Here is a 22,454-nt window from a genome sequence, read left to right on the forward strand (position 1 = left end):
TGAGACAGAGTCTTGCTCTGTCGCCCAGGCTGGAGTGCAGTGGCATGATCTCAGCTCACTGCAAGCTCCACCTCCCGGGTTCACGCCATTCTCCTGCCTTAGCCTCCCGTGTAGCTGGGACTATAGGCACCCGCCACCGCACCCGGCTAATTTTTTGTATTTTTAGTAGAGACAGGGTTTCACCGTGTTAGCCAGGATGGTCTCGATCTCCTGACCTCGTGATCCACCCGTCTCGGCCTCCCAAAGTGCTGGGATTACAGGCATGAGCCACTGCGCCCGGCCCTAAACCGATTTTTAAATGTACAATGTAGTATCATAATCTGCAGACACAAGGTTGGACAGTAGATCTCTAAAACTTCCTCATCCTTCTTTACTGAAATTTTATAGCCACTGACGGCAGCTGCCCATTTGTCCCACTTCCCAGCCCTTGGAAATTACCATTTTTCATCTTCACTTACATGAGTTTGACTTTTAGGTTGCCTCATATAAGCACAATCATGTAGTATTTGTCTTTCTGTACCTGACTTTTTCAACTCAGCATAATGTCCTCCAGGTTTAGCCACATTGTCAGGTATGGCCAGATTTTCTTCTTTTTAATGCTTCATGATATTCCTCTGTATGCATACACCACATTTAAGGTCTGAATATTAAATATATAGTATCTTATTGTTTCTGTGAAACCATCTGTCACACGAGCGGCAGGGTCATTTGCAGAACAGCAAGCACTGAGTATATGAATGCACATTCATTCGAAGTCCAATTCTGCTCCATAGAGAAGAGTTCAAAAAATAATAACTTCATTATTTATTGTTATTTTACTATACAAAATTAGAATTTCTTTTTTCTTTTCTTTTTTTTTTTTTTTTTTTTTTTTTTTTTTTTTTTTTTTTTTGATACCCAGTCTCACTTTGTCACCCAAGCTGGAGTGCAGTGGTGTGATCTCGGCCCACTGCAACCTCCACCTCCCAGGTTCAAGTGATTCTCCTGCCTCAGCCTCCTGAGTAGCTGGGATTACAGGCATACACCACCATGCCTGGCTAATTTTTTGTATTTTTAGTAGAGACGAGATTTCACAGTGTTAGCCAGGATTGTCTCAATCTCCTGACCTCATGATCTGCCCACCTCGGCCTCCCAATGTGCTGGGATTACAGGTGTGAGCCATGGCACCCAGCCAATACCATAAAATATTTAGTATATAGTAGAAATCTAGCTATTTTTATTTCCTTTGCTAATCTCAGGCAGCCTCTTCCACTGTGTCAATGCCCAAAGGCAGATAAAGACACATTTTGCCTGGAAATCTCAGGGTGAGGACTCAAGAAGTCACAGAAATGGCAATATATATGTGTGATGATTACTTTGAAAGTATTAACTAGAGAATGTAGCATATATCCCACCTCAGGCATTTAAAACTCAGTATTATTGATATATAAGTTATATAAACATTACAAATTTTAAATGAACAGATTGGTTATACATAACTAAATAATTAACAGAATGAGGAGCTCCTGAAAAGTTATATGGTTGTAAAAGGGGTTGAAGCCAAGTGAGCTACCAGATCCACATTAGGGACAATTCTATCTGGAGATGGATGTTGTGATCAAACAACCTCACAAGGTCTTCCAAGCTGGTACAGGCTGATTTTACAAAGTTTGGTTATTCATTTTCATTCATCTCTTTTCTTATCTGCTCATTTACTCAAATTATTTTATCATGATATTTTGGCAAAAATTAATCATCTTTAAGGGAAATATTTTGAGTTTCATCAGACACATACGCAGCTGAGCTTTGTGTCCACACACTGAGTGCCCTGGGGCCAAACAAAACACAGTAATAGTGACCTTGTTGAGAGATGACATCACATTGGGAGAAAGGTTCTCTTTGTGTTGACCCTAACTGTCCAGTTCATGAGTCCTAAGCCTTGAGCTAGGAAATGCCCTTTTCTGCCCTGGGAAGCAGGCTCCTAGGTTGTGTGTTTCTCTGTCTCCTGGTCTAGCCTGGGCAGACAGGGTACCCACTCATAGACTTGTTACATCCTGGCTGTGACTTTCAGCACCAGGTGGTCCTTTGCTCTGACTTCAATTTCTGTGTCCTTGGATGCTGAGTGACTCAGCATAAACCCCATGGATGCTGAGTGACTCAGACTCCAGTCATATGCTTGTGCTAAAAGGAAACCAGCACAAGAGGAGGTGAGCAGAATATGAAACCAAACCATGTACTCAGGACAGTCAATGAGACTTACTGGCAGCTCCTTTGCTCAAATATTGTAAGGAAGTTGAAGATCATGACAATGTTACAGCAACAGGGGTCTTTTAAAGTGTGGAGCTCTGTGCACTAAGATATAGTTTTTGAGCTTTTTTTTTTTTTTTTTTTTTTTTTTTTAATGAGACAGAGTCTTGCTCTGTTGCCCAGGCTGGAGTGCAGTGGTGCAATCTCGGCTCACTGTAACCTCGTCTCCTGGGTTCACGTGATTCTCCTGCCTCAGCCTCCTGAGTAGCTGGGATTATAGGTGTGCACCACCATGCCGAGCTAATTTATGATTATGATTATGATTATTATTATTTTGTATTTTTAGTAGAGACGGGGTTTCACCATGTTTGTTAGACTGGTCTTGAACTCCTGACCTCATGATCCGCACACCTCAGCCCCCCAATGTGTTGGGATTACAGGCATGAGTCACTGTGCCCGGTCTTTTTTTTTTTTTTTTTTTTTAATTGTTACTGAATTAGTGGTGAGAATCCTGACCAAGGGAATATTCCCTATGAAATATGACACCTCAAATAAAATGAGAGCACGTTTTCTTATCCTGGAGCCTGCCTCCTCTCTCCTCTCCCCACGTACCTCACACATCAAGACACGTTTGTGCCCACAGATCATGGGCAGCGTTGGGCAGCCACCATCATCCACACAGAGAGGGCAGTCAGAAGCGTGAGGTGGTTCTGCCTGCTGGGGTCTCACCCCAGTCACAGAAAGCAACAGCCCTGGGTGGAGCTGAAGGTGCTCAGCTCGGCTTGTCAGGAGTCCCATCTGTCAGTGAATTGACAAGAAACAGAACAAACGACTGCTCCAAAGTTGATGAGCCTGCCCCTGGGATTTGGAAACTTGGTAACGGAGAAAACAAATATAGACAAAAGATTTTAAACGGGATTAAGTTCAGCTAAGCAAATTAGAAAAGGATACTTGAAGGAGTATTTGGGACACAGGAGTCAAAAACACCCGGAAGACAAGAGGAGTGTCCGTAAGTGTCTAAATTAGAGAAATATTTAGGTAACTAACACCAGTGTATGAATGAGGAATTATATCATCACAGGGATAAAATTTACATTGAGTTACAAACTGCTTACAAAAAGGCTAAGAAAAACTTGTAAGGTTGTGTCAATTCAGACAAAGGCATTCTTCCCATCCAAACTGTTCACTGGTGCATTTATTGTGAATTTGACCATCTAGGGAAGAGGTGTGGCCTCTCCTGACAGGAAGGCTCTGGGGCCCAGGCAGGGAGAATGACATCTCAGAATGACTCCCTTGACAGTCCTGTTCCCCTTTCATCAATGCACAGACCCAGAAGATCCCTCTGTCCTGCAGCACCTGCCATGAGCATCGGCCTCCTGTGCTGTGCAGCCTTTTCTCTCTTGTGGGCAGGTGGGTCCTAGGCAGGGCCCCTGTCTGGAATTCAAGACCCAGCACCTTCCCTTTGGGGCTGCAGCATCAGCTCTGTCCTTCTCTGCAGGTCCTGCAAATGCTGGTGTCACTCAGAGCCCAAAATTCCAGATCCTGAAGACAGGACAGAGCATGACACTGCAGTGTGCCCAGGATATGAACCATAACTCCATGTACTGGTATCGACAAGACCCAGGCATGGGGCTGAGGCTGATTCATTACTCAGTTGCTGAGAATACCACTGACACAGGAGAAGTCCCCGATGGCTACAGTGTCTCCAGATTAAACAAAAGGATTTCCTGCTCAGGCTGGAGTCGGCTGCTCCCTCCTAGACATCTGTGTACTTCTGTGCCAGCAGTGAAGCCACAGTGCGGCACGGCCGTCTCCTCTCTGTACATAAAGGCAGGGAGGCTCTGCCCTCCTCTCTCACCCCAAACTCAGTGATGCCCTGAGCAGAGTTCTCTGCACCAGGGACCTTGAAACCCCATCATCATGGTTCTGAGGCCCCCATGATGAAACAGGATTTGTATTTCAGATCCATCTAGGCTCTCGTCTCTCCCTGGGGACCACGTTGCTTCTTCTCTCTAGGGTTTCCCCCAGCCCCCACCCTCATGTGGTCTCTTCTGTAGCCCACATTTCCCATATGGGCAGTCACCCTCTAAGGCCTTGCTGTGTCTCTCCTCCCCTCACCTCCCCGCCTCTCTCTACTGCAGCCATGAGGGGAGTTCCTCTTCTGTGCCTCCTTCCTTCCCATCACAGAGACTTCAAAGGCCATTTTCTCTGCCTTGGGCTGGAGCCTTCGTGTCTGCAGTGGCCAGCTCCTACCTGTGCTTCAGACCTCAGCATGATCAGCCCTCCTGTGGGAAGCATGCCCTTGCCTCCCAGCTGGGATCAATTTTTCTGTTATAAGCACTGATGGCAACATGTGCTCGTTAGTCAATAGAGTTGAGCACAGTTGGAGTTGTCCAGTTACTTGTCTGGATATTTTTCTGCTCAACTCGATTTTAAACTCCATAAAGGCGAAGGCTGTGCTTGTTACATTTACCAACAGCTGTTCCTGGCATGAAGGGAGACCTATTTCACAGATAATGGATGAGTTAATGAATGACAGGCTGATTGAGTGACGAGCAGGTGGATGAACCAATAATAGGAAGACTACAGGTCTGCTGTAGTCTAGATCTCCTGGCAGAGATCTAGAGTTAACTGTGCTTGAGATGCTCTGCTATGAGCTTGTCAAAGGGCACTTGCTTGTTGAACAAGCATTGGACCATTCATTGTGTAAGCCAGTTTGTCAGTTCGTCTAGGAATTTCCAATTTAAAATATCACATGCTCTTCAAACTCAATGAGGGTAAAGTCTACATTATATAATTCTAATATCTAAGTTATTTTTTAAAGTTTTGGGTTAAGTACCAAAAAGGAAAGAAGAGGGAATATCTTTAGACTAAGTAGTTTTTTTATTGAAAATGTATTTATATAATTTTTTCTTGGAAGAACAGGTAGGGGAAGTCATGACTACACAGCCTTATAAGTGCTAATTTATGGAGACGGTATCATGAAAAATAACAAATATTAAGAACTGTGTTCTGGAGGGAACATTGTGGCTGTCCTGAGAGTACGTTCTGACCCCAGGAAGCAAAGCCAGGAGAGTATTTGGCAACTCAGAGTGCAGCAGACAATTCTTGGCCCCCTGCATTTGGGATGAGACTGGAGACAGCTGGAAAAGCTATGGACTGGACGTTCTGCACTCTCAATGCAGGCCCCTCTGAAATCCCACAGATTAATGTCAGGTAAATATACCCGCTATTAAGACAAAACCAGAACCAATGAAGAAAAATGAGTAGAAACAATAAGCAGTTGAAATGTATGAAGACAAGGAATTTTGCCATTAAAAGATATAAAAGTTAAAGAGCTATATTTGAAGGAATACAGGAGCAAATTGATATGTGAACAAGAAAAAGGAGACTGTCAGAAATCATCAAGGAAACATTACAAATAATCAAAGAGAATACAGTAATGATTAAGATTATCATTGAAAACAAAGTGGAAATGAAGAAAAGATGACATGCTTCAAAAGAGATTGTTACTGAGGTCAAAGCCAGATCTGAAGAAGTTACCTAGAATGCAGCACAGAAAATTAAATAGGAAACAAGAAAAGGTAAGGGATAAGGAATAAAAATCTTGTGGGTTCTAGTATATTAGGATATATATAATATTTTGTTGGAACTTCCCATTGTTCTTACACATGATTGAAGTGTCACAAAGAGAAAGTGGAGAGAATGATAGGTGATAATTATGAGACATTAGCTGAGAATTTTCAAGATGTGTTTTAGGACCTAAATCCTCTGTTTGAACAAGTTAAATGAATATGAAGTAGAGGAATACATATGTTATAGTGAAATTGTGGAACACAAATGACAAAGAGAAGATTTTAAAAGTAGCCCAAAAGATAACTATCTCCCGGAAGAATAGACTGAAAGGCACAGTGAAAGTCAAGAAAGGAGATTAAAAATAAGCATCAAGTCAGAATTATAATTCTCGTTCATTGAATACTGAGATTGAGGTAACTATATTTATAGGTAGAGAAAGAAAAAACACTGTGAGTTTGTCACCAAGGTATCCTTTCTGAATTATAGCTAACAAAGATGGCAGGTGGTCCCAGAAGAGAGGGATGAGGTGCCTCTCATGAGGGAACCCATGTGATGAGACAGTCCCGTTGGGCACGTGTGACTGGGGGATGGAGGAGGCTGGCACATGAATGGGGATGGCAGAGGGGACCCTGATTTGCAGGAAAGACAATGAGCTCACCTGTTGGTGCCCTGTGTTCGTGGAGCTGTTGACACATCCTAGAGAACATGCCCAGCAGATGGAGGAGCGGCTGTGGGATGAGGAGATGAACTCAGAGATGCAGTGTGAGGCCTCTGGGTCCAGACAGCATGGCAGCCCAAAGCAATGATATATGCATTGATGTTGTTAAAAAGGAATTTTTTTTTTTTTGAGACTGAGTGTCTCTCTGTCGCCGAGGCTGGAGTGCAGTGGCACAATCTCAGCTCACTGCAAGCTCTGCCTCCCAGGTTCCAGCCATTCTCCTGCCTCAGCCTCCCCAGTAGCTGAGACTAGAGGCGCCTGCCACAATGCCTGGCTAATTTTTTGTGTTTTTAGAAGAGACAGGGTTTCACCATGTTAGCTAGGATGGTCTCCATCTCCTGATCTCATGATCCACCCACCTCGGCCTCCCAAAGTGTTGGGATTAAAGGCGTGAGCCACCACACCCGGCCTAGAAAGGAATTTATAGCCTGGGCGTGGTGGCTCACACCTGTAATCCCAGTGCTTTGGGAGACCAAGGTGGGCAGATCACTTGAGGTCAGGAGTTTGAGACCAGCCTGGGCAATATGGTGAAACCTCATCTCTACTAAAAATACAAAAATTAGCCTGGTATGGTGGTGTGAGTTTGTAATACCAGCTACTCGGGAGGCTGAAGCAGGAGAATCACTTGAACTCAGGAGGCAGAATTTGCAGTGAGCCGAGATCACACTGCTGCACTCCATTCTGGGCAACGGAGCAAGTCTCTGTCTCAAAAAACAAACAAGCAAAAAGCAAGGAACTCACAAATATTTAAAGAAGTTGTTTAAGTGTATTCTAATATAAATCCTTTGTTCCTGTCATTGCGTGGTTGAGAGAGGAAGTGATGTCACTGTGGGTACTTCCGTGTAAGGACAGGGATGTCCTTCTTCCTCTGCTCCTGCTCACAGTGACTCTGATCTTGCAAAGCTCCCATCCTGCCCTGACCCTGCCATGGGCACCAGGCTCCTCTGCTGGGCAGCCTGTGTCTCCTGGGGGCAGGTAATTCCTCAGATGCCAAGCAGTCTCATTGTGTGTGTGTGTGTGTCTGTGTGTCTGTGTGTGTGTTGTGTGTGTGTGATGGGTGAGAGAGAGATGACTATAGTTGTTTTTCTCATTCAGTTCCCAATTTCTGTCTCCACAGATCACACAGGTGCTGGAGTCTCCCAGTCCCTGAGACACAAGGTAGCAAAGAAGGGAAAGGATGTAGCTCTCAGATATGATCCAATTTCAGGTCATAATGTCCTTTATTGATAACGACAGAGCCTGGGGCAGGGCCTGGAGTTTCCAATTTACTTCCAAGACAAGGATGCAGCAGACAAATCGGGGCTTCCCCATGATTGGTTCTCTGCAGAGAGGCCTGAGGGATCCGTCTCCACTCTGAAGATCAAGCGGACACAGCAAGGGGACTCGGCCGTGTATCTCTGTGCCAGCAGCTCAGCCACAGCGTGGCACAGTCACCTCCTTCTGGCTCACAAACCTCATCCTTCTCTCTCCTTGCAACTCCTGCAAACCCTTAACAGAGGCTTTGCTCCTCTGTTTGCTCCTCCTTCTCCAGGAGAAAGAAATAGATTTGGACCTCAGCTGTCCACAGATTCACCCCTGAGACACAGTAACTATAAATGTGGGTGGTGGAAGCAATCGTGGTCCACCAGGCTCCAGGAGTCCTCAGAGCCAACTCACTGTTCTAAGGCAAGCACTGGGTGTCTTAGCCTCGACCTTCAGGGCTGGGACACACAGTTTTCTTCGGGGCTGGGAGGTTGCTGCCCACATACAGAAGCTTTGGGCATGGGCGGGGAACAGGCCTCTTCCCTTGCATGTGTTGGGCATCTGGCATCTGCAAGGTCTGATGCTTCATCCACAAGAACATTCATTCTTTCTTCTGAAGCCTCTTCTATCCCTGTCACATTGGAAGTTTTCTGTATACAGGGGCACACCATTCTTCATGTTTGACTTGAACGTTTTTGTGACTTTTGTGGCCGTTACTTGATGAATACAGTCATGATAACAAGACTTCGTTTCTTCTGCCTAGTGTAAGCAATGCGTGTTCTTTATTTTGTTTTCCGTTACCACTGCTCCTGTCCTGGGAGACTGAAGCTGCGTGCACTACTGCGCCAGTGTCAGCTTGGCTCCCTAGGAAATGGCGTTTCTAGAACCTGAATGCTGACAAATAAGAGTTGTATGTATGTATACCATGCAACCTGCCATTTAAAAATGTATGTCCGTAGTGCAATGACTAAATCTAGCTAATTAACATATGCAGTACCTCAATCCTTATCCTTTCCAGTGGTGAGAATACTTGAAATGTACTCTGTTAGCATTTTCCCAGAATACAATCTAATGCTACTAACTCTAGTCATTTGTTGTATAATAGATCTTTGTAACATCTTCGTCTTATCTGAGTGAAATTTTGTATCTGTTGACCAACATCTTCCCAACAGTCCATCTCTACTCCAGCCTTTGCTAACTACTGCTCTAGTGTTTGGATTTGAAGTAATTTCCCTGAGGTCTTTAACTCAAGACGATGGGGGAATTTTCTCTATAATGATGCTTATATTACTTTTGTTTTGTTTGTTATTTTACATCCTGCAATATAGGGTTTGCTGCAAATATAAATAATTATATTGTAATAAAAATCCTTCACCTGTCTTTGGGTGAAGTTACAGTTCACATATTCGAAATTTCAAGCTGTGACTAAAGCTGACATGATTATGTATCATGGATTTCTGGGAGTCCTCAGAGACAGCCCTGTACACCAAGGCTAAGATAGAATATTCCAGACCCAGCCAGGACAGAAGGGCATGGTCCTGCATAGCTCCTTGGAAAATTATAGTTCCCCAAATTCATTTATCGGATATTTTGGTGCCACAGACACCAAATTTCTTTCTCTTGCAAATGATGGTTCTTGGCAGGGATTGTTCTGAACCCATTATAATTTTGCCATCATCAAATCACTCCTTGCTGTCACCTTGTGTGGAAGCCCTGGGCACAGATGGAAATTCCCTGACCTTAGTATGCTATCTCAAAGACTTCCTAAGACCTTGTATCCGTCTTTTTCCACCTTCATCCACATGACCTGTGAGACCCACACTCCCAATAGTGGACCAGCTCTGATTCTTACGCTTGAACAGAACTCAGACCACAGCTGTAAACACTGTTGCTGAAAGAAGATGTAAAAAAGGCAGGCAGGGTTTCCTACCTACACTGAGGGTGAACATGCAAGGGCAGAAAGGGAATATTTTATTAATAACCAAAAAAAGAAGAAATAAAGGCCTTGCTCTAATGGAATGTGAACTGTAGCTTCACCTGCAGAGAGGTGGAAGATTTTATTACAATATACTTACTTATATTCATAACAAATAATATATGTGAAAAATAAAGAAAACAAAAAGTAATATAAGCATTCTTACAAAGAAAATATCCCCATCTTCTTGAGTTAAAGACCTCAGGGAAATTAATCCACATCAAAAGACGAGCAGTAATTACCAGAGGCTGGTTCTTTCTCTCAGTAGAGAGAGGCATTGTGTCAAATGATATTTGTATAAGAGGGATTAAAATTCTGAGGCTCCTCTCAAATATTTGACATAATTTTCTTTGTTTATTGTTTCATTCTACAATCTCACAATTTAGGAGAGCAATTCTTTTGTGGTTGCATTGTTTACAGCATTTGGGAAGGTTTTTGTGGTTAAATTAATTTAAACAATCATTTTAATTGTGCATTTATTCTGTTCACGGATAGAACAGTGAAAGCAGTCATTTACACATCCTATGATGAAGATGTTGTTTAAGGTTCAGATCCACACCTAACTTTCAATCCAGTTGGAATGAAAAGATGCAGAATTAGGTGGCACATGCTGTGAGAGAGGTTCATGCCAATTACTGTGGGATTTGGAGGGAGGGAGAGATGACCTCTACTTTAGACCATGCTCCACAAAGAAGGAGTGGGAGTCTGTCCATGGGAAACCGCAGAGAAGTAAATACCAGCAGCTTCTAACAAAGGTGGAGTGAGGGCTGTGGGAGCAAATCCTTGGAACAGAAAATGGTGCATTTGAGCTCTCACAGAGGACAGTGGAAAGAAAAGTCATACAAGCCCCAGTCCCCTGGTAGCTTCTGTTTGCTAATGATACTATTTTGCACCAGTGAGTCCTTATCTCACATCACTCTTCTACCTCTTCCAGAATAATCCCTTCCCTCTCCACTGCTCAGATCAGCAAATGTGCATTGTAGAAGTTACTCATTTCACATAACAAGCCTTTTGCTGGTCTTAATTATATCCATCCTTACTTTCCACATGAGATATTGTTTATTGCCTTGCAGATGATCCTACTTTTTATATTCCAATTTTCACTAGTTAATACATATTTGATCCCTTCTTGAAGGTCAAGATGACTTTGGAAATAATAAGCCTATCTCATTATCTGGTCAGTCTTTTACTAATCTTTATTTCTATGGTAACATTGATTGTCATTTTGGGGGACATGTTTGTTTATCTTGAATTTCATTGAGTTTTCTTAAAACATCTATTTTGAATTCTTTGTCTAAAAGGTCGCATATCTCTGTCTGTCTAGGATTGGTCTCTGTTTTATTTGTTTATTTATTTATTTTGAGAAATCACCGACTTCACCGGCCACTGTACGCTACCGGGGTAGAGGAAACTTTTTGTGGTTTCATAGCTTGGGCCTTCTTTTTTCAGAGCAGGGAATTTCATTTTGGGTCAAGACTGTTGAAAACGGCATAATGAAGAAGGTAGAGTCATCGGGGTTTGCTTTATATGCTTGAGGAAGCAGGAACTGAGATTTGGGAAAGGTCGAGAAAAGAGAACCTGGTCAAAGATGGCTGAAAACAGAAATAGAGCAGAAAGCAATGAAAAGTGGTGTTCTGTGCACCATGAACGCTCTTCTCCCCACTCCAAAAGTTTTCAACACCTAGAAAATATGAAGAAAGGACTGACAGCAACTGGAATCACGTTGCAGCCAGTTCCAGTTGGGAAAAACACCAAACAGCCTCTTGTCGGGTGTAAGAACCCTGAAGTTGGTCCTGATGTCTTCCTTCTGGACTTCTGGCCCTAATCTTAACACCTCAGGGAAGTCAGGTACTTCCCAAAATGCAGAGAAGGTCAAATTGCCTTTGGTTTTGAAGGAGAAAATGCTCTGAGCTTCTCCCCAAGATAAACTCTGCTTTCCTGGGAATGCTTTCTCACAGTTGTCATCCACACCTGATTACCGTCTGTGATCGAACAGTTTTTGAAGATGTTGGAAAACTCTGCAGCCTTTAACATCCTCTGCATTGGCGCTCACTGTTTCCATGGCCCAGAAGGACCTTCATTTTCCCACGACAGGGCCAGACACTGCCCATCTGTCAAGGACGGGCTCCCACCTGTCTTGCTCTTCACTTCTCTCCCTGGCATTCTCTGGCACTTCATGATATCACTCTCTTTGTTTTCATAGGCCAAACCAAGAATAAAATGGGAACTGCCTGATGTTTATAAGATGAATAAATTGAAGTTCACTTATATAGACCTGTGGAATATTACGAATTACTATCTTCTCTTTACAAGAGACTTCTCCTATGTGAAATAGACTGGAGAGTCTTCAGGGAGAGGCTCAGTTTTCTCCACAAATTCTGCAATATTCTAAGCAATTCTGTCTTCACAGTCATAATTGATGACTTGTTCTCTAAAGTACCCAAACTGTGTTTAAAGCCAGAATTTGTAAATGTTCTTCTGGGAAAAAAGAAAATCATTATGTTTTAGTAACATTTATCCAGTCTCACGATCTTGCTGAGAAATATTTCTCATCATACACACACTTTCCATGACCACATCTTCAGAGATTCGGTGAGACTGGGAACATCAACAATGGTCCTTCTCAGAAACCAACCTAAAGCACTGAGAGGAAAAGTAGCTGTGCTGGTAATTGAACTTCAGCAGACTTGTCCATTAAAATGTGTTGTGTGTGCGTGCTTGTGAGCTTGCGACTGTGAGTGTGTTTGCTTTCTTTTCTTTTTTCGAGACGGAGACTTGCTCTGTTGCCAGGCTGGAGTGCAGTGACGATGTTGGTTCACTTCAACCTCCACCTCCCAGGTTCAAGCCATCCCAGGTGCAAGCGATTCACCTGCCTCAGCCTCCTGAGTAGCTGGGACTACAGGCGTGCGCCACCATGCCCAGTTGATTCTTGTATTTTTAGTAGAGATGTGGTTTCACCACATTGGTCAGGATGGTCTTGATCTCTTGACCTCGTGATCCACCCACCTCGGCCTCCCAAAGTGCTGAGATTACAGCCATGAGCCACCGCGCCCAGTCGTGAGTGTGTTTTCTTGTGGAGATGCAAATGGTTTCTGTGGGTGGCATTTACTAAGCATCACTGGATCACTGGTAGAGTTCATAGGCACTTTTCTAACCCCAGGGAGTGATAGGAAATGTCACAGCCAACTGAATCTGGCTAAGTCATAGCTGACAGGGTTGTTTATTTTAAAATTTTACAAATTCAGAAATAAATTTGTAAAATCAAGAAATCCTCTCTTATAAAACACATGATGTAAAATTTAGTGATATTAATTTAAATACAAAATATGAAAAGAGTGGGTCTGATTGAGCAAAAGGATCCGAGGAACAGTGCAGTGTTTCTGGGCTAGGTGGGCTTGACATCCTCACGCTGTTTAATTAAGGGTCTGTTTAATTCTGGCTGCTCTCTAAGTGCGACAATTATTTATTTTGCAATCAAAAGATTGGTTCATGTGTCCCTTTGGCCCGGGGTGAATTTGAAGATCAACCCTAAATTGGCCTTTTGGGGAAAGCATAGAGGGTGTGAGGATGGGGGTTGCAGGGGTGAGAATGGGGCATCTTTGTTCCCGATTTGGACAATCTTGAGCTCATCAGGTCAGCTGTGAATCCATGAGACTGTGGAACGTTGGCCAATTGGAGGCGCTGTGGCTCCACAATGCTGCAGGGAACCCCGGAGAGGGGTGGGAGGGTGACCCAGGAGAGCAGGGCTGAAGGGTATGCTTGGCTGCCTGCTGGCTTCAGGGGAGTGGTTTGATTCAGAGTGGATCTTGAGTTAAACACAAACTCGCCACTGCCAGAGAAGAGTAGAGGTGTCTGAGGCCTCAGTTTGCACCAAAGAGTACAGTGTCTCTGTGTCTGCATGGGCAGTGGAGGGTGAAGGAGCTCGGGCCACAAGGGCTGGGCATCAGTGCCAGGGCAGGGACAGGCAGGCAGAGGAAAGTAAGGTGTGATGTGGGCATGTGGGGCCTGTTCTCCACCCACCAAATCTTTAGTTTCGGGGCTGTGCAGGACAGAGGCATGGGGGAGCTGAGCCTGGGGCCTGCCAAAGGGTGCAGGGGGCAGCGGTGGCCTGCAGGGAGAGTAACTGGGAAAGGCCAGTTACCGTAAGAAGCTCCAGAATCATTCCTGCCCCCACTCAGGAAGTGACCGTGAGGCACATGCTGCCAGCCAGAAGGGTTCAGGCTCTGGAGAGCTGACAGGCCTTTCCCAGGCACTCTCTGCTGCTTCTACGTGTGATCTGCTTTAATAGTCACATAAATCGTGCAGGATAAGTATTATTTTACCTGTTTATGTATCTGAGGGAAATCAGCTGTCCTGGGTCTCATATTTAATAACTGGCTGAAGACTGGGTGCAGTGGCTCACCCCTGTGACTCTAGCATTATGGGAGGCCAACCTTAGGAGTTCGAAACCAGCCTGGGCAACATAGTGAAACCCCGTCTCTACTAACAATATAAAAACTCGGCCCGGTGTGGTGGTGCATGACTGTAATTCCACCTACTTGGGAGGCTGAGGCAGGAGAATTGCTTGAACCTAGGAGGCAGATGTTGTGGTGAGCCAAGATCATGCCATTGCACTCCAGCCTAGGCAACAAAGTGACACTCTGTGTCAAAATAAAAAAATAAAAATAAAAACTGGCTTAAGTCTGTCTCTCCAACACCTCTGCACAACCCCTTCTTTGTAGCTATGTCCTTTCACCTGCTTTCCCCTTTCCAGGTCCCCATTAGCAAGTTGTGAAGGTCATGCCTCATACATAATCAGTAGAATGTCTTCCCTGAGACGTCCAAGGAACACTTGACTTCCAGGCCGAGCATATCCATTCATCCTTCACTGAGACCAAAAAAAAAAAAAAAGTGTTATTTTCTGGCCAGACGTGGTGCCTCACACCTGTAATCCCAGCACTTTGGGAGGCTGAGCAGGTGGATCCCTTGAGCCCAGGAGTTCGAGACCAGCCTGGTCAACATGGAGAAACCATGTCTGTACTAGAAACAAAATAAATTAGCCAGGCATGGTGGTGGGCACCTGCAATCCCAGCTACTTGGGAGGCTGAAGAATGGGAATTATTTGAACTCAGGAGGTGGAGGTTGCAGTGAGCTAAGATTGTGCCACTGCACTCCAGCCTGGACAGCAGAGCTAGACTACACACACACACACACACACACACACACACACACTTAGAAAAAAAGAAAAAGAAAAAAAGGGGGTAGTAATTTTCTGAACTGTAGACTTCCTGTAACCAATGCAACATATCTTGAGAGGAAGGAACACTGAACGTAAATGTTCTCTAGGCCAGAAAGGTGGTGGATGCTCCTCAAAGCCTCTGGCCCGTCAGTCCTCCCTTTCTTCTCAGCTTCTCAGCCATCAAAATGAAATTGGCAAATGACTTTAAGGGAAAAGTAGGATTTTGGTTTTCTTTTAGATTTATCCATTTTCTATGAGATCCGAATCTCTTAAGCTCTTACTGCCTCAGTACCTCCAAGTGCCTTCAAACATTTCTATTTTATATTTTATTAAGCTTTTCTAGTTGTTTCTGGTGGGAGTGTTGTTCTGCAACAATCCAATCTATTAACTCTGAAAGTCAGTTTTTATATTTATTAAAGATGATGTGCAACTGAGTTTGTAGGTTTGTATGTTTGTGTTATGGTAGAAGCTTCCTGAAGAGAGTGAGGAATGAAGCTCTTCTAGTCTCCCCTCAAGTGTCTCCAATGAGACCTCTACCACCCTGCCCTGCTGCCTTTGGTCCACCATGGGACTGAGCCTTGACATGTTTGACACTTTGACCACAAGGCAGAGCTGTGACTCTGCTGAGATTCAGAGAACTTGGAGGAGGGAGAGACAATTCTCTGGATGGCAGAGGGTTAAGAGAAAGATTGGGTTTATTTACAACAAGGGAAAATGTGGTCTGCAGAGAATGCTAGTCAAGGCTCTAAGTGTGAGGGTTAAATACAGACTATTCATTTTGCCTTGACGTGCAGGCGCTTTTGTCCTAGGGAAGAGCCTGGACTGTCAGACTTGCACTCGAGCCTGCATGGGATTAGAAAGGACGAGGTATGAGCTGGGGAGACTGGGAGTCCACAAGCAGACACAGATGGAGGACCCCTTCCCAAGAGGAATAAGAGAGGCTCTGGGCATTGGGTCTCTGCTCCAGCTCAGCCCAGTACAGCTGAGCCCTGCCATGAAGTGAGTCTGGCTGGCCAGGGGTCCCTCGGGGATCTTGCAGAGAATAATAACTGAGGGAAATCTTCCTAGGAGACCAAAAGTGACCTACAGCCCCGTTCTCCTCAGTCTAAATTATCAGGGAATTAAGCTAGAAAGAAGTTTTTTCTTGTTCCCCTTCTGGATGGTCCTCTGAGTCTTTGGACCAGGAGCTCCCCACAGTGATAGGAAACTCCTCTCCTAGGCCTGAGCAAATGTTTCTATCAAAACAGCATCGCCAGACTCCCTTTCAGCTTCCATCTCCAACTTCTCTCCCTGTCTACAGAGACCCATGGAAGCTAGACTTGTCCAGATGTCAAAAGATCCGATGATGCCAAAACACCTGGAGATAGGAAAGAAGGTGGCATTGACAGACCTCCAGGATGCACACCTGAAACACACTTTGTTTTCACTTCAGGCTCATGTTTCACCTTTTTAAAAAGCATTCAGAATTTCCCTGACTTCTTGGAAATCCCCAAAAAAAGCCTGACTCTGGGAAAAAAGCACAAAAGGGAGAGGAAGGGAGGAGGTGGTCAGATCCCAGGTAAGGAGCGGGGAGGGAGGGGGCTGATGGCACAGGAATGACTGTCAGAGAGACATCCTGGAGGCCACAATTCAATCCTCTCAACTATTCCCAGAAATTCCAAAAACTCCTTTAAAGCAGCAAGTGCAGGGTGTGAAAAGGAGGAGCCATGCTAGAGGAAAGCTAGAGGGAATGGGGAAATGATTACAGGCTGTGATCTCACTGGCACAGCCCCTCTCAGCAGCAGTGGAAAGCACAGCCTAGACTTCTCACCACTGCACACCAGAATCCTGCCCTGGGCCTTCCCTGGTCTGCCTGACTCTGCCATGGGCTGCAGGCTCCTCTGCTGTGTGGCCCTCTGCCTCCTCCAAGCAGGTGAGTCCTGGGCCCAGGTGACATCATCCGGTTGGAGTCTCTAAACCTTTTCACCATGACGACAGCAGGCTACCTCCTGGGATTTGCCTGAATTCTGCTTCTTTCCTTTACAGATCCGTTGGACACAGCCGTTTCCCAGACTCCAAAATATCTGGTCATGCAGACGGGAAAAAAGGAGTCCCTTAAATGTGAACAAAATCTGGGCCATAATGCTATGTATTGGTATAAGCAGGACTCTAAGAAATTGCTGCAGATAATGTTTATCTACAATAATCAGGAGCCCATTTTAAATGAAACAGTTCCAGATCGCTTCTCACCTAAGTCTCCAGACAAAGTTCATTTAATTCTTCACATCAAACCAGTGGAGCTTGGTGACTCTGCTGTGTATTTCTGTGCCAGCAGCCAAGACACAGCCCTGCAAAGTCACCACATCCCTGTGCACAAACCTCCCAGCTCAGCCAGGAAGCTGTGGGCCAGTGCGTGCACCTGCACCCAAGGCTCCAGTCTCCACTCCCTGATGGCCTCTGATGGAGTTTCAGTCCGTAGTATAGCCGGCTAGTGCACCTGATGTGGCAATTCTCCATTTTATGTACACAGAACTCTCCGAATTCTGTTTATCAGCTAAAGCAGGGGTTCAAAACAAAGTCAGCAAAGTATCAGGGCTCAGCTAACAAAACAGGAGCCTGTCCCATGCACTGAAGATCTTAACTGATGGGAGAAGCCATTTCTTCTCTTTGTCGGCTGCACATATGGGTACATATTTTACCTAACGTTATGATCACAAACGCAGTGTTGGTAAAAATGGTTGATGAGCATAAGCATAAAGGAAGGGGAAGGAAAGCATTTCTAAGATCAAGAGACAATTTGGATTATCAGTGAGTACTTTATTTAACAGAGAAATATTTGGAGAGGCATGAAATTCCATGGCAATAGGTAAACTGAAAAGTGTTGAGGAGAAGCCAGTGGAGGCAGCCTTGTGCCTTGTAGACTCCTTTTCTTCAAGAAGGGTGACCAGCAAAAGTCTCTCCCAATTCTGATGAAAGTCTTCTTGAACTCTCCTCAACAGCAAGTGATAGCTTGATGACAGGGGATATTGGGAGACATGGAAAGGACTTTGGAAACAAATCCCTAGGTAGTGGTAAGCCACTGGTCCTACTCCAAGTGAAACAACATGATGAAACTGATATTTTGGTACAGGAACACTGAAAGTAGTATGGATCAGAAAGGAGATAGATTTTGGGGTGGTCTGAAGGATTAGGAGACTTCTAAATATCCTCCATGAAAGAAAGGGTTTATGTAAAGCATTGTGGACGATATACACTTGAGGCTCTGGATTACGTTGTCTCTTGGAAAGTGTTGGGTTTTATTCTGGGAGGGTTAAATGTAGGACTTGCTACGGTCTATTTCAGCTTCGCCCTCCCTCTTAGGGAGCCCCAGCACGTGGTCATCATTGCTAGTGCATGGCCTTCCCAGGGTCTTAGTGGGAATCACAGTGTATTCACCACATCACTCCACTGTAACTGGGTCTGAATGCTCTGGCTCTTCTGAAATCTCTGCCCATGTCTTCAGCCTTCCAGAACTTGTTCTCTGCTCAGCCTTCGGGTCTGCCACCCTCTGCATACACAATTTAGGATCTGGCTCAGGAAAAAAAGGGGGCGTGGGTTTCTTACATATGATTTTTGGGTTCCTTTTTTATTACACTGTGTCCTAAATCCCAACTGTCTTGGAGTCAGTTATGTCCTAGCTTCAATCACATATAGTACTGCTATTTGGTCCAGACATGTTTACTTGACTTTATTTCACGTTTACCATTCCACTCTTCGCTCTTCTTTCTCACAACTCTGACTGGCCTGAGGTCATTCTCCTCTTCAGATCCATCCTGAATTCAGATGACTTAAACTCACCTATCACCCACCCTGTGCTTTGAGAAAGGTTTATGTTAGCTACTGACCTCAGGGCAGTCAAGCCTTTCATTGTCATTGTTACTCAAGGTAGGTTGAATTCCATTAAAAAAAAAAATCCTTGAAATTTGGTTCACTTATTGAGAGCCACACAATGCAATCAAATTTTTTTTAATTCAATTTTTTTTTTCTTTTTTGGTGGAAAGGCCAAGAATTGTTTCCTTGCTGAAGCAGACTCCTATCATAATAACTTTAATAGTAACAATGTTAGCCTTTAAATCAGGTTGATGTTAGGTTCTCATCTAAGAATGAAATAAATCCAACCGTAGCAGGTTGAAGGTCTCTCATATGTGGAACCTGTTCAGGAGGAGACGATTCAACCACTTTTCTTAAATTCTGATGTACATGCCTTTACATTTTTTGCTTTAAGGGCCACATAAAAATAATCCAAAACAATTTACACATGAGAATATTAGCGATCTAATACTTTCCTCCTGGCCCAGCACATCTCCAAGTTTGAAAATCTCTAAATTATCAACCCATAGTTTCATCATGGTAATGCCTTTCTACCCCCAACATAGATTTTTATGTAACTGATTTATAACTACAACCCTAACCCTACAATCAAATTGTCATTACAAAAGAGTTACAAATATGTACTATAACGGTAGATGGTTAAAATCACTTAGGGATTACGAATCATTTCATTTTTGTGTTTATTTGTACTTATCTTTTGTGTTTATTTATTATGTCAGCTTCAAGCTGATTCCCCTTTCCCGTGCTCCCCACACCTTGCGTTGTTCTTTTTCAGCATCCTGTGTATGTTAGCCCTAAACCCAGCCAAGCCCCATGCCCTCCACTTCAGGGACAGAGGGTGGCTCATCCCTGTCGTGTCCTGCAGCTCCCTCCCCAGTGCCTAGTTGCTGGTTGGCATCACAGTCATACCCTTGAATGATGGGCACTGGTCCACACTGCATCCGTGGTCATGCAGTCATCCTGCCTCCACAGAACCGGGCAAAAAGGGCTCTACCATGCTTAGACATTGAGGGAAGGGACATTTTGAGTGGCGCTGTCCTGTGTGATCCCACAGGGGAGAATGAGATTCCTTGAATGGGAGTGGTCTGTCCTTGAGAGGAATCCTGAAAGACACGGGGACAGAGATAGAGGGAGGATCCACATAATGAGGAAGCAGCTGAGAGCAAAGAACCCCTGCCAGAGGAATACCCTTGGAGGATAAAAAGCTGGCTCTGCCCTTTCTGCCCAGCCCATTCATCCCAGCCCAGACAATTCAAATCTATCTTCTATCAGGACCCAGAAACGATGTAAAACCTCCAGGAATAAATATCCCCTGGGTCTGGGGAAGCTGTCAGGAGCAGTGACATCACAGGAAAAACTACCAACCAGGGCCAAGGAGACCAGAGCCCAGCCCCTCGCCCAGAGGACCCCAGTCAGAGGCCTTATCTCAGACCCGAGGCTAGCATGGGCTGCAGGCTGCTCTGCTGTGTGGTTCTCTGTCTCCTGGGAGCAGGTGAGTTGGCTTCAAATCAGCTGTCCTCGATCGCCAAGCTTTTTCCTTGTGATTGCAGCAACAACCCTCCTCCTGGGCTCTGCCTGAATTTTGTCCCATTCCCCCCACAGTCCCCATGGAAACTGGAGTTATGCAGACACCAAGACACCTGGTCATGGGAATGACAAATAAGAAGTCTTTGAAATGTGAACAACATCTGGGGCACAATGCTATGTACTGGTACAAGCAGAAAGCTAAGAAGCCACTGGAGCTCATGTTTGTCTACAACTTTAAAGAACGGGCTGAAAACAACAGTGTGCCAAGTCGCTTCGTACCTGAATGCCCAGACAGCTCTCACTTATACCTTCACGTACGCGCCCTGCAGCCAGAAGACTCAGCCCTGTATTTCTGCGCCAGCAGCCAAGACACAGCCTTGCAGAGTCGCCGCTTTCCTGTGCAGGAACCTTCGGGGTCTGCCAGGAAGCTGTGGGGGCCACGGAGGGCTCGGGTGAACATTTCCTGCAAGAGCCCCGACAGAAGCTTCAGAACATCATAGCACCTGCTAATTCATCCATGTGGCAACTTTATATCCTGTGCTCATATTTAGAGTGTGGGTTTTCTTTAGCATGTGACTCTGCCCTGTCAACTGATTTGAAAACGATAAACACATTCAGATCTAGTCTTTTTAAAATCCCCTTTTAAATTGTAAAATAAAGCAAGCATGCTATAAGGGGATTGTTTAGTTTAAGATTTTATAAGACCCTCTAAACAACCACCTGCGTCACCGCAGAGTCATACCCTGCAATGGGCCACACAGCGTCCTGTGAGGAGCCAAGCTCTTCTGACACTTTATGTCTGGTGGTCTCCAAGCCTCTCTTTCTCAGGAACCAAGGGGTCCCTTCTGTCATAAGTTGCTGACACCCAAGGTCAAGCAGCACTGGGTTTGGGGGAATCATAGAGGTAACTTCCAGGCAAGGGTCCCAGGGCAGGAGGCAGCTGGAGAGCACAGTAGACAACCCAGGTTTTGGGGAATGGATTTGAGAAATACGTCAAACCAGTTCTGTTATTCTATCTTCCATCTTGTCTATTCTCTAATTTTCTTATTTAAACTCAAATCTACAGCATAAATTCCAGCCCTGATCAAAGCTCCACATCCGCACAGACACCTTCTCTGAATCCTGCAGGAAGCAAACTTGCCTCTGTCCACTCCCATCCGTTCAGATCCCGTGGACCATGGTCTGGAAGCTTCCTCACTCATCTACTCTCCTTCTCTTGACCTGAAGTGTCCTTGGTTTAAGATCACAATTCCTCACTGGATTTCCTCTTCACACTGACACTGGAAGACGATGTTTTCTCCTTTTGGTCTCTTTATTCCCAGCATGTTGAATCATCAGGCTCAGAGTTCAGTGTCTTTGGATTGTAGCTTTACATTGGCCTTTAGGGAGGAGAGTGGGTCCTGACCATTCTCTTCGTGTCTTAGCTTGCCTAGGTCTCCTGAATTCTGTGTTTCTTGGGGGCTCCTCAACTGCACTATTTCACACAGGGTCTGCAGGACTGCACCGCAAAGAAACACAGAGGTCAAGCCTAGCGGCATCCATGCACTCCCAGGTGAGTCGTCGGGACAGGTGGGATGTCTCTGAAGCAAGCCTCATCCAAGGCACCCTCAGGCTCCCTCCGGTGTTCTTCCCCAGCCTCAGTCCCCTTCCTCACAGGCCCAGTGGATTCTGCTGTGCAGAACAGAGAGCAGTGGACCTCAGGAGGCCTGCAAGGGGAGGACATAGGACAGTGACATCACAGGATGCCCCTCCCACCAGGAAAAGCGAGGCTGAGAACTCAGCTGTTCCCCAGGAGGACCAAGGCCTGAGCACAGACACAGTGCTGCCTGCCCCTTTGTGCCACGGGCTCCAAACTGCTCTGTTGGGTGCTGCTTTGTCTCCTGGGAGCAAGTGAGTCCTTGCAGACAGGAGAGCACTCCCATCCTGAGCCTGCCCCCCACCCCTGTGTTCTCCACTTTACCTTGGGGAGGTACCACCACACTGTCTCCTGTACTCATCCTCCATCTGCTTTTCCCACAGGCCCAGTAGAGGCTGGAGTCACCCAAACTCCAAGATCTCTGATCAAAACAAGAGGACAGCAAGTGACACTGAGCTTCTCCCCTGTCTCTGGGCATAACAGTGTG

General features: G+C 45.2%; 1 long non-coding RNA gene, 1 pseudogene and 2 gene segments (V, D, J or C); 3 read left to right on the top strand and 1 right to left on the bottom strand.

Moving 5' to 3' along the window:
• The first annotated feature begins 7,447 nt into the window (after nt 1-7,447).
• Nucleotides 7,448-8,653, top strand: LOC108541515 (T-cell receptor beta chain V region CTL-L17-like; annotated as a pseudogene). The gene is made up of 3 exons (XR_001888974.1): nt 7,448-7,495; nt 7,638-7,941; nt 8,584-8,653. The product of XR_001888974.1 is annotated as a T-cell receptor beta chain V region CTL-L17-like (transcript).
• Nucleotides 8,654-16,747: 8,094 nt separating this feature from the next.
• On the top strand, nt 16,748-17,426 carry LOC108541482 (T-cell receptor beta chain V region A20.2.25-like). The segment is given in 2 exon segments: nt 16,748-16,867; nt 16,981-17,426. Coding segments are annotated over 2 exon segments (495 nt in total).
• Nucleotides 17,427-17,863: 437 nt separating this feature from the next.
• On the bottom strand, nt 17,864-20,699 carry LOC108541517 (uncharacterized). Its single transcript, XR_001888975.1, has 3 exons — nt 20,611-20,699; nt 19,714-19,907; nt 17,864-18,501 (listed from the first exon to the last, which is right to left on the bottom strand). It is a non-coding gene; the product is annotated as an uncharacterized LOC108541517 (long non-coding RNA).
• LOC108541516 (T-cell receptor beta chain V region A20.2.25-like) lies at nt 19,937-20,832 on the top strand. The segment is given in 2 exon segments: nt 19,937-20,296; nt 20,407-20,832. Coding segments are annotated over 2 exon segments (474 nt in total).
• The last annotated feature ends 1,622 nt before the right edge of the window (nt 20,833-22,454 follow it).

The sequence above is a fragment of the Rhinopithecus bieti genome, unplaced genomic scaffold (genome assembly GCF_001698545.2).
Source record: "Rhinopithecus bieti isolate Rb0 unplaced genomic scaffold, ASM169854v2 scaffold_20175, whole genome shotgun sequence".
Taxonomy (NCBI): Eukaryota; Metazoa; Chordata; class Mammalia; order Primates; family Cercopithecidae; genus Rhinopithecus; species Rhinopithecus bieti.